At 46.1% G+C, this 12,560-nt stretch overlaps 1 protein-coding gene across 4 annotated transcripts in view; it reads left to right on the forward strand.

The window, feature by feature from the left end:
- The window catches only part of SAP130 (Sin3A associated protein 130), a 1,096,728-nt gene that overhangs the window by 68,978 nt on the left and 1,015,190 nt on the right, over nt 1-12,560 (forward strand). For all 4 annotated transcript variants that reach the window (XM_069213674.1, XM_069213675.1, XM_069213676.1 and 1 more), the window contains exons 3-5: nt 1,340-1,575; nt 3,733-3,891; nt 4,373-4,484. In XM_069213674.1, the coding sequence (XP_069069775.1) occupies nt 1,340-1,575; nt 3,733-3,891; nt 4,373-4,484 (507 nt within the window). The remainder of the gene's footprint in view (nt 1-1,339; nt 1,576-3,732; nt 3,892-4,372; nt 4,485-12,560) is intronic.

Raw genomic sequence — 12,560 nt, forward strand, 5'->3', positions numbered from 1 at the left:
ATGTTGTTCAAAGACCCAAATGATGATTCCTATGTGTCATTCTAACATATTGGGTTGCATGCAATTTTACCTTAAGGTCAGTACAATTGAATGTTGGCGCGCCGAATACTAAGACTGTATAATGCTAAATCAACCTCATGGTTATTTAATTCACTACCAGACACTCCCTGCCCATTTGTCCCGCCCTTGCTGGTTCCTGCTTTCTCCTTTTGTGACAGTTATCCCGTCTTGCTCTTCCTCCATCTTACCATTTTGTGTTGTTCTCACCTTCTTGCCCTCACAAATGTCTTATACAGAAAAATAAATGCTGGTCCTCAAACATGAGTGCTTGTTGCCCCCACCGGCAACCACTGGTTCACATTAAGCACTGCTTAAGGTTCAACTGAATTCTGAAGTTAGTTGTTTTTTTTTTTTTAATTTTTTTTTTAATGTTAGAGTTGTGTGGGGGGGGGGGCTACGAATTTGTGAATATAAATGGAATCCTGATTAAGAGGTCAAGTTGTAGCCTATTTCACTGCACTCTTTAGGATAATTTACATGACTTGTAATTTTGTCCAGTTTTGCACAATTAAAGATTTCTAATGCTGATGTTTGTCAACCGTAAGAAGTTCTGTAGGAGATGTGGTTATTTACTGCTTTTTCAAGGTATGGATAATGTTTGTTTTAGACTTTCTGAAGACTTTACATTTTTAAATGTTTGTATGTTCAGTATTGCTCTGTGGAATTCCATTAATAAAGATTTGAGCTGAGCAGTGTTTGGCGAATGCCTAGTGCATATCAACTGGACATTCTAGATGGTGAGCTCAGGACCTGGAGGTTGACGGGTTAGTTGAGTTGCACCACTGTTTCACAGTGCTGCCTGGCAAAATTCCACAGTGCTGTGAAATTCTGCTTTTCTGAAATCTGCATTTGCAGGGTTGAGCTCAGTGGGGGGTATATGACCACATTCCAGAGGAACATGTTATCCATAACCCATTTCAGTCTGTCAGTAGTGGAGGACACATCTTGTCTAGACTATGTGTATGGTAAGAAGGATGCCCACATTTCAAACTTGATCTGGGACTCATTTGGGAACGAAGGCTGATTCTCAGCAAGTCTTTGTCCAGTAGCAGGGTGGTGAGTCTTCTCTTTTGCACTTAAAGGTAAGCTTAATCACCATCTGTATTTTGATAGCAAGTGGAGGTTGCCTAGATCTTTCATGTGTGGTTTGCTTAGAGTGCTTAGTTTGTATTGCTAAATTATTTTTATCTAACTTATTTTTTGCCTTGCTCTCTATTAATATTGCATTTTATATATATATATATTCTTCTAATATTTTGTTGCTTGCCATGCTTTCCAGTTAACGATGAGTCTAGTCGAGATACCGAAGGGGCTTTGAAAGAGTACCTAGGCTCAAGCAGCGGTCTCACACCACGGGATGAGAAACACGAGCCAGTGGTTGTCCGACCCTATCCTCAGGTCCAGATGCTAGCTCCACATCATCCGGTGCAGCCAGGAGGTTCCGTCACTGTGACAGCTCAGCAAGGCCATTTAACCTCCGCCATGCCCCTGTCTTTCTCTGAAGGGATTCTTAAGGTAACTTGAGGGCAGGTCATTGAAACATTTGTCTCTTAATACTAGTATTCCAATGAGAGAACCCTCTCCAAAATCATAATCATAATAATTGATAATCATGAAACAATGCCTTGAAACATTTAGGAACTGAGGAATATTTTAAATGTAGGGAGGATCTCCTCTTAGAGGAACTCTTTTATTTGTATATTTTTCATTATTAGCGCTCCACTGAGTTAATAGGGCTGCGCTAGATATCTTTAGGAATTTAGATGAGAAGAGTTCTAGAAAACGTATTGGAGGCTAAGTCAGTAGGACTGTGTGCGCTATTTCAATGTCAGCTTGAAGAGTGAGTTTTCAAATAGATGAGGTGGCTCCAGAGAAGTTTGTTAAAGAGCTTTGAGAGCTTTGAAAGATTGAAAGTCTGGTTGTTTTTAGGTCTCTTTAAACTCCAGGGATGGTAATAAGACTGACATCTAAAGAAATCCACTTCAGGTGAATGGCTTTGCACGCGAAGCATTGGTTTATGAATTTTATCCTTGACTCGATGGGTGTCAGAAGAGCATTTAGCAGATGTGTCTGATATGGTTGAATATTCTGGGAGAGGCAAAAAGAAGCACAGCTGAGTGAATAGCTACCTTGATGGGAGCCAGAGAACATTTCAGGATGTCGGCTCATATGACATTTCTAGATCCTTGATTGGAAAGGGTTGGTGCACATGCAAAAGTGTTTAGTTGGTCGGGTGAGCAGAATTTTTAGGACTTTTTAAGGTGGACGCGATGAAAGCTAGCCGACTAAGCAGTTCTGTTTATAGGTGTAGAATTAGGGAAACCTAGGAGGTAAAGTTGGCAAGCAGTGTACTAAAACACTTGTCGAGAGCATCAAGCAAATTCTGGTCAAACCTTTTCCTCTGTCTGGGAGAAGAGGCTAATTTGATTTTGGAAGGATTCGTTTACACGAAGTTGTTAGGAATCCAGTAGTTCATTTTTGTATAAGGATGACATTGTGCTTGTGTACAAGTTGATGGAATACGTTTTTATGCATAATTGTGCCATCCACAAACTGATAAATACACCTGATCTCATTAGCAACAAATATTGGTGTCACCAGTAAAAGATTAAGAGATCGGAGCTATGATGAAACTTTAGAGGACTGACCCAGCAGGGCATCTGTGTCCAGTTTGATATCTTCACCACTTGGTAGCAATTTAAGAGGTGACCAAGCTCGAGACCTGGCCAAGAAAGCAAAGGTAGTTCTCTTTAATGTGCAGTAACCTATCATGATCAACAATTTCAAATACTGCCAAGAAGTGTGCTAGGAAGAGAAAGCAGGCCTAACCGCCAGCAAGGGAATGATAAACATATCCCAAGATATTTTAAATCTTATTAAACATGAGGGTACGTGGTCTTGAATGAGACTTTCACTCAACATCCTGCTCTCTAATACTGGCTATTTTCTGCAGTGAATTAAGATATCCATTTTTCCAGGTCATTATTTCAGAATGTAGATACGTTGGTGGCACACTGGAGAAGAGTTGACCAATGTTTCTACATTGGCATGCATGCAGTATCTCAAAGCAGAATTGCCACTTATGTGAACATAGTTGGGATTAATTGTGACAAATGGAAGAGGGCTACTAAATGGAGAGTTTGTTGTGCTGGCTCCAAAGAGAGCTCAAAGTAAAATTCTTGTTGTATAGTGAGGAGTGGGAGTGGATCATTTTGTAGGCTTCTGGTGGTGTCCTAGAATTGTGTATCAGCATTTTTGATAGCAGTCATTTGTTGTTTTTGAATTTTTGGCTCACCTTAACATAATTTGGGCTCCCAGCATGGCAGAACTGGGAGCAGTAGATAAGTATGTAAGTGGGGGCATTACAAGATTACAATATACAGTGAATTTGAAAATCTGTTAGATAAGTGGCACTTTTCTATGCTTAGACTGTTCCTTTGTGTGGTAGGTAGTAAAATAGTTAGCTACTGTGGTGCAGGGAGAGATAAGTGGTGGCATGTGATGTTATGTTATTCTAGGGTCGAGCCATGAAAGATCTCTTGATTTATAAGCTATTAGTTTGAATGCCTGAGGATGGTAAAGCTAGTAACCTCTTGTGATTGATTGTTTGCTATCATTGTAGCTTAACTTATGCATTCTTTCTAATTGTGTTTCTCCTTGTGGTGCATCCAGACCTCACTGAAGTCCTCCATGCCCAGTCGCCCAATTGCTCCGGCTCCACCCTCTTCCCTCTCTTCTTTATCCAAGGTACCAGGGCAGGTGACAGTGACCATGGAAGGGAACCTCCCACAGGCTTCTGCCATTCCTGTAGCAACCATCAGTGGCCAGCAGGCAAGTGTTTTGTCTTTTTTTTTTTTTTTTTGTCTTCTATGAAATACAGAGACCACGCAGAACTACTGGTTTCCACCTCCATCTAAATATCTTTTCATTGTCTGTAAATCTGCAGTAAACAAATTAATTCATCCTTTGTTCCTACTTAAGAGTGTAAGGTGACTGGTGCCATTTCTGGCAGCCAAAGATTACTTCCATGATGGTGTACTATATCTTACAAATGTTTAAAACCATGTGTATCAGATAGTTAAATGATCAACCTCCATTTCATCCCCTTTGTATTCTGTCATTGGCATAAGATGAGGTTTCCTTTTGTCTGATTGGTCTTTGTTCATAAAATCAACGTATGTTCTCATGGGCAGAGATATTCGGCTCTACTTCCTTTGTATGCAAGTAGACCTCCCTTTTATCTCCCTTAGTGTGTGTTTTTTTTTTAAATTTATTTATTTTTTAATACCTCTGCTTGTTTTTGTTGATTTAGGGGCATCCGAGTAACTTGCACCATATCATGGCAGCAAATGTTCAGATGTCAATCATTCGCAGTGGTGCACCTGGGACTCCACTGCACATTGGAGCATCACATCTGCCACGAGGTACTGTTTCTTTAAAACAAAAGAAGAGTCCAGTTTTTAACTGGACATACAGTAGGAAGATAATTACTGTTAATTACTTTATCACGAGATATATCGTACATTTCCAAAATCCACCATGATCTGTTGCCATTTAGTTTTCGTGGCAACATGAAAGGATTGATCTTTTTGCACCTAGTGGATTGCTTAGCAGCAAATCATAAAAGACCAGATCACTGATACTTTTCCACTTGGTCCCCATCTGTGGCTTGCAGACTATTAAGATTCCAGGGGCCAAGGAGGGAACTTGATAGTTTGTCTGCAATGTCAACTGTGTTCTCTCCCCAAAGTCTCTTGATTGGTGGAAAGCCATAAAGAATGTGATGACAGCTCCCCTCCTTGTGTTTCCTTAAACATCAAATGGTACATACAGCCTTTCTGAAGTTTGATTCCCACCTCCAAAAGTAATTTCATTTTGGCTTCAGTGTCTGAGGTTTTAACCTGTTAGATGCAAGGTTTTGACAGAGCAGTTACAATGGGCATAGAGTAAACTTTAGGTCCATCCCTTTGAACTATTTGGTTTCTTCCAGCATCCTCTTTAAGCCCTTGGATTGAGAGTGTCAGTCCCATTTTGACTCGGGCCAGGGCAGTTTTCATCTTTCGCATGATGCTATTGACTCTTTGGGGTAATCTTCCACCTCTACTCCTGTGTTTTCTTTGAACTGCATGAGGTGTTACTTAACAGCTACAGCCCCTGCTGGCTCTTTAACATGTCTTTCTGTTAATGTAGCTTATGTTATCACATTAAGCCCAGGCCTGTTGGCTTTGCCAGTGCTGGTTACTGAAGTGGTCTATCCTAGCTAGGAATGATATTTGCTATGCCGCTGTTGGAGTCTCACCACTGTTTTTCACATTAGAGTCATTAATTCACTAAATCAAGCTGAGAGACGATTGCGTATGGTGTAGGCCGAGATACTTTATGGAGGTGGTGCTCCATTTATAAGGCAGCAACTCTTGTAAGTGGTTTATATTGTGAAGGGCAATTGTTAGATCAAGCGCCTCAGACTGAACTGTTATTCCTATAACCTAAAGGAAGTCAAAGGCCTCTAGTTCTGTTCAGTGTTCTGAAATAAGAAAAAACTAAAATACTGGGCCTGAGGCAAGCACGCTTAGTTTTGTATCCTACTATCCTGAATCACTGGGGCAAAGAGTTCCAGATTACTATTTAATTTATAGTGATATCTGTATGGCTGGTCCTGCTGGAGTCCTGCGGCACTCCCATGGTATTGCAGATTGTTTTTAAAAAGTAAATGGAGCATTCTCATTGGCCAAGAGGGCTTTTTTTCCTGTCACCATCTTCATTCCTGTGGGACCGAACAATCTGATTGGCTGGCTGAAACATGTAGAGAAATTTTGCAGCTGCCATTTTAGGACTCTGGGTCTCCTTCATGGCCTGTCTTAGTGGAAAAAAAATACAAGGGAAGAGGATAGTGTACCCAAACCCCTGTTTTATGCAGCAGGGGGAATCTGAGGAACCCTCCCTCCACAGGGGCCAAAATAAAATAAAATGAACAAAAAAAGATGTGCAGTGGGTCGTGCTTGAACTTCAGTTGGAACTGTGGTACAGTGAATCCCTGCAGGCTTCAACACTTAATGCTTGCTGAGGTCTGCATAAAGGTATGCTCAATTAGGGAGATGGATGAAAATGATCAAGAAACCCTAAAATTCACTGGAAAAAAACAAAGGTTTAAGTGACGTTATAGTTGGGAATGGTAATAAAATCTTAAACTACATTAAACAAACCTCAAATTCAGTGGGAAACAAATTACTGTTATAGTTGTGTAACGTATTTGTAGGAGTCTGGCCTGGCTTGTAGTAGGTACCAGAGGTACTTACACCTTGTGCCAGGTCCAGTTATCCCTTATTAGTGTAGAAGAGGTGTTTCTAGCAACTTAGGCTGATAGAAGGTAGCTATGGCAAAGCAGCTTAGGCTGAACTAGGCGACATGTAAAGCTCCTACTATACCACTCGTGTCATATGCACAATATCATAAGAAAACACAATACCCAGAGTTACTAAAAATAAAGGTACTTTATTTTTATGACAATATGCCAAAAGTATCTTAGTGAGTACCCTCAGTATGAGGATAAGATATATACACAAGATATATGTACACAAACCAAAATTAGGTAAGTAATAGCAAGAAAAGGAATGCAAACAGTGTAGAATTACAGTAGATTGCAATAGGAGCACATAGGTATAGGGGTGTAACGAAATGCCTCCTTGGCATGGTTACCCCCTGACTTTTTGCCTTTGCTGATGCTATGTTTTGATTTGAAAGTGTGCTGAGGCCTGCTAACCAGGCCCCAACACCAGTGTTCTTTCCCTAACCTGTACTTTTGTTTACACAATTGGCACACCCTGGCATCCAGGTAAGTCCCTTGTAACTGGTTCCCCTGGTACCAAGGGCCCTGATGCCAGGGAAGGTCTCTAAGGGCTGCAGCATATCTTATGCCACCCTGGGGACCCCTCACTCAGCACAGACACACTGCTTGCCAGCTTGGGTGTGCTGGTGAGGACAAAACGAGTAAGTCGACATGGCACTCCCCTCCGGGTGCCATGCCAACCTCACACTGCCTATGCAGTATAGATAAGTCGCCCCTCTAGCAGGCCTTACAGCCCTAAGGCAGGGTGCACTATACCATAGGTGAGGGCACCAGTGCATGACCACTGTGCCCCTACAGTGTCTAAGCCAAACCTTAGACATTGTAAGTGCAGGGTAGCCATAAGAGTATATGGTCTGGGAGTCTGTCAAACACGAACTCCACAGCACCATAATGGCTACACTGAAAGCTGGGAAGTTTGGTATCAAACCTCTCAGTACAATAAATGCACACTGATGCCAGTGTACATTTTATTGTAAAATACACCCCAGAGGGCACCTTAGAGGTGCCCCCTGAAACCTTAACCAACTACCCGTGTAGGCTGACTGGTTTTACCAGCCTGCCACGCTCGAGACATGTTGCTGGCCACATGGGGAGAGTGCCTTGGTCACTCTGTGGCTAGTAACAAAGCCTGCACTGGGTGGAGATGCTTATCGCCTCCCCCTTGCAGGAGCTGTAACACCTGGCGGTGAGCCTCAAAGGCTCACCCCCTTTGTTACAGCACCACAGGGCATTCCAGCTAGTGGAGTTGCCCGCCCCCTCCGGCCACGGGCCCACTTTTGGCGGCCAAGCCGGAGGAGATAATGAGAAAAACAAGGAGGAGTCACTGACCAGTCAGGACAGCCCCTAAGGCAACCTGAGCTGAAGTGACTCTGACTTTTAGGAATCCTCCATCTTACACCCTCAGCAGCGCGGGGGCGGCCGGGTGCAGTGTGTAAACTGGCGTCGGGTTTCCAATGGGAGTCAATGGGAGACCAAGGGGTCTCTTCAGCGATGCAGGCAAGGGGGGGGCTCCTCGGGGTAGCCACCACCTGGGCAAGGGAGAGGGCCTCCTGGGGGTCACTCCTGCACAGAAGTTCCGATCCTTCAGGTGCTGGGGGCTGCGGGTGCAGCGTCTTTTCCAGCCGTCGGGAAATGGAGTTCAGACAGTCGCGGTCAGGGGGAGCCTGGGGATTCCCTCTGCAGGCGTCGCTGTGGGGGCTCAGGGGGGACAACTTTGGTTACTCACAGTCGTAGAGTCGCCGGAGGGTCCTCCCTGAGTTGCTTGTTCTCCACCAGTCGAGTCGGGGTCGCCGGGTGCAGTGTTGCAAGTCTCACGCTTCTTGCGGGGAGTTGCAGGGGTCTTTAAATCTGCTCCTTGTAACAAAGTTGCAGTTCTTTTGGAGCAGTGCCGCTGTCCTCGGGAGTTTCTTGTCTTTTTCGAAGCAAGGCAGTCCTCAGAGGATTCAGAGGTCGCTGGTCCCTTGGAAAGCATCGCTGGAGCAGGTTTCTTTGGAAGGCAGGAGACAGGCCGGTAAGTCTGGGGCCAAGGCAGTTGGTGTCTTCTGTTCTTCCTCTGCAGGGGTTTTTCAGCTCAGCAGTCCTTCTTCTTGTTAGTTGCAGGAATCTGTTTTTCTAGGTTCAGGGAAGCCCTTAAATACTAAATTTAAGGGCGTGTTTAGGTCTGGGGGGTTAGTAGCCAATGGCTACTAGCCCTGAGGGTGGGTACACCCTCTTTGTGCCTCCTCCCAAGGGGAGGGGGTCACATCCCTAATCCTATTGGGGGAATCCTCCATCTGCAAGATGGAGGATTTCTAAAAGTTAGTCACCTCAGCTCAGGACACCTTAGGGGCTGTCCTGACTGGCCAGTGACTCCTCCTTGTTGTTTTCTTTGTTTCCTCCAGCCTTGCCGCCAAAAGTGGGGGCCGTGGCCGGAGGGGGCGGGCAACTCCACTAAGCTGGAGTGTCCTGCGGTGCTGTGACAAAGGGGTGAGCCTTTGAGGCTCACCGCCAGGTGTTACAGCTCCTGCCTGGGGGAGGTGTTAGCATCTCCACCCAGTGCAGGCTTTGTTACTGGCCTCAGAGTGACAAAGGCACTCTCCCTATGGGGCCAGCAACATGTCTCTAGTGTGGCAGACTGCTGGAACCAGTCAGCCTACACAGATAGTCGGTTAAGTTTCAGGGGGCACCTCTAAGGTGCCCTCTGGTGTATTTTACAATAAAATGTACACTGGCATCAGTGTGCATTTATTGTGCTGAGAAGTTTGATGCCAAACTTCCCACTTTTCAGTGTAGCCATTATGGTGCTGTGGAGTTCGTGTAAAACAGACTCCCAGACCATATACTCTTATGGCTACCCTGCACTTACAATGTCTAAGATTTTGCTTAGACACTGTAGGGGCACAGTGCTCATGCACTGGTGCCCTCACCTATGGTATAGTGCACCCTGCCTTAGGGATGTAAGGCCTGCTAGAGGGGTGTCTTACCTATACTGCATAGGCAGTGAGAGGCTGGCATGGCACCCTGAGGGGAGTGCCATGTCGACTTACTCATTTTGTTCTCACTAGCACACACAAGCTGGTAAGCAGTGTGTCTGTGCTGAGTGAGGGGTCTCCAGGGTGGCATAAGACATGCTGCAGCCCTTAGAGACCTTCCCTGGCATCAGGGCCCTTGGTACCAGGGGTACCAGTTACAAGGGACTTATCTGGATGCCAGGGTGTGCCAATTGTGGAATCAAAAGTACAGTTTAGGGAAAGAACACTGGTGCTGGGGCCTGGTTAGCAGGCCTCAGCACACTTTCAATTCAAAACATAGCATCAGCAAAGGCAAAAAGTCAGGGGGTAACCATGCCAAGGAGGCATTTCCTTACACCCAGTGTATATGTTGTGCTGCAGATTCACATGCACCTCCCTCCTCCCCGGAAGCCTGTAGTCATTTAAGTTTACACATTTGTACATATGTATATACATTTGCATGGACATCTCTTTTTTCACTTCTATACTTTATCACTTCTTCCTTCACCATCTGCGGGAAAACAATTTAACAATGGAGTCAATGACCATGCGCAGTGGAACCGAGAGGAGGAGTCATTCGAACCCGTGACTCTAAAAGACGTCGTCTAAGAATAACAACTTGTAACCCTCCGAGCCCAACACTAGGTGTCGAAATCGATATGCATAGCATGTGAATCTGCAGCACAACATGCCACGAACAGATGTACACTGGGTAAGGCACGTTTTCCACACACACACACACACACACATATGTTCGATGGCATGTGTAGCTGCAGATACACATGCTGTGCACATCCCGCCATCTAGTGTTGGGCTCGGAGTGTTACAAGTTCTTTTTCTTCGAAGAAGTCTTTTTCGAGTCACGAGACCGAGGGATTCCTCCCTTTTCGGCTCCATTGCGCATGGGCGTCGACTCCATCTTAGATTGTTTTCTTTCCGCCATCGGGTTCGGACGTGTTCCTTTTTCGCTCTGCGTTTTGGTTCGGAAAGATAGTTAGAATCTCGGAAAATTTGACGGTATTGTTTGCGTTCGGTATCGGGTTAGTTACATCAGATCGACACCGAATTTTGAAGAGCTCCGGTGGCCCTTTGGGGTTTTCGATTCCCCAGCGGGGCCTGGTTGGCCCGACCACGTGCGTCTTCAAGGCTAATAGAACGGACCCTATTCCGCTTCTGCCCCAAATGTCACAACAAGTATCTTTATACAGATCAGCATCTGGTCTGTAACTTGTGTTTGTCTCCAGAACACAAAGAAGATACTTGTGAAGCCCGTCGAGCGTTTCGGTTGAGGAAGACTTTAAGAGACCGAAGAGTGAGAAGACTACAAATGGCGTCGGCGCCGACAGGACAAAAACACTTGGAGGAGGAAGAAGAAACCTTCTCCATCGAGGACTCGGACGAGGTCGATCCCGAACAGACGCCGAAAACCGTGAGTAAGACGTCGATACACAAAACTCACGGAAAATCCAGTAAAGCCCAGGGGACGCCACCGCCAGCAGGCCATGGCCTAACCCGAAAAATAGGTGACCGACTGTAAAGAAATGGCTCCCTGTTGCAGTTACCCCCCACTTTTTGCCTGATACTGATGCTGACTTGACTGAGAAGTGTGCTGGGACCCTGCTAACCAGGCCCCAGCACCAGTGTTCTTTCACCTAAAATGTACCATTGTTTCCTCAATTGGCCCACCCTGGCATCCAGATAAGTCCCTTGTAACTGGTACCTCTGGTACCAAGGGCCCTGATGCCAGGGAAGGTCTCTAAGGGCTGCAGCATGTACTATGCCACCCTAGAGACCCCTCACTCAGCACAGACACACTGCTTACAAGCCTGTGTGTGCTAGTGAGAACAAAATGAGTAAGTCGACATGGCACTCCCCTCAGGGTGCCATGCCAGCCTCTCACTGCCTATGCAAGTATAGGTCAGTCACCCCTCTAGCAGGCCTTACAGCCCTAAGGCAGGGTGCACTATACCATAGGTGAGGGTACCAGTGCATGAGCATGGTACCCCTACAGTGTCTAAACAAAACCTTAGACATTGTAAGTGCAGGGTAGCCATAAGAGTATATGGTCTGGGAGTTTGTCAAACACGAACTCCACAGCACCATAATGGCTACACTGAAAACTGGGAAGTTTGGTATCAAACTTCTCAGCACAATAAATGCACACTGATGCCAGTGTACATTTTATTGCAAAATACACCCCAGAGGGCACCTTAGAGGTGCCCCCTGAAACTTAACCGACTGTCTGTGTAGGCTGACTAGTTCCAGCAGCCTGCCACACTAGAGACATGTTGCTGGCCCCATGGGGAGAGTGCCTTTGTCACTCTGAGGCCAGTAACAAAGCCTGCACTGGGTGGAGATGCTAACACCTCCCCCAGGCAGGAACTGTGACACCTGGCGGTGAGCCTCAAAGGCTCATCCCTTTGTCACAGCCCAGCAGGGCACTCCAGCTTAGTGGAGTTGCCCGCCCCCTCCGGCCACGGCCCCCACTTTTGGCGGCAAAGCTGGAGGGAACAAAGAAAGCAACAAGGAGGAGTCACTGGCCAGTCAGGACAGCCCCTAAGGTGTCCTGAGCTGAGGTGACTGACTTTTAGAAATCCTCCATCTTGCAGATGGAGGATTCCCCCAATAGGGTTAGGATTGTGACCCCCTCCCCTTGGGAGGAGGCACAAAGAGGGTGTACCCACCCTCGGGGCTAGTAGCCATTGGCTACTAACCCCCCAGACCTAAACACGCCCTTAAATTTAGTATTTAAGGGCTACCCTGAACCCTAGAAAATGAGATTCCTGCAAACTACAAGAAGAAGGACTGCCTAGCTGAAAACCCCTGCAGAGGAAGACCAGAAGACGACAACTGCCTTGGCTCCAGAAACTCACCGGCCTGTCTCCTGCCTTCCAAAGAACTCTGCTCCAGCGACGCCTTCCAAGGGACCAGCGACCTCTGAATCCTCTGAGGACTGCCCTGCTTCGAAAAGGACAAGAAACTCCTGAGGACAGCGGACCTGCTCCAAAAAGACTGCAACTTTGTTTCAAGGAGCAGCTTTAAAGACCCTGCAATCTCCCCGCAAGAAGCGTGAGACTTGCAACACTGCACCCGGCGACCCCGACTCGGCTGGTGGAGAACCAACACCTCAGGGAGGACCCCCGGACTACTCTACGACTGTGAGT

This window comes from Pleurodeles waltl, chromosome 11 (genome assembly GCF_031143425.1).
Source record: "Pleurodeles waltl isolate 20211129_DDA chromosome 11, aPleWal1.hap1.20221129, whole genome shotgun sequence".
Classification (NCBI taxonomy): domain Eukaryota; kingdom Metazoa; phylum Chordata; class Amphibia; order Caudata; family Salamandridae; genus Pleurodeles; species Pleurodeles waltl.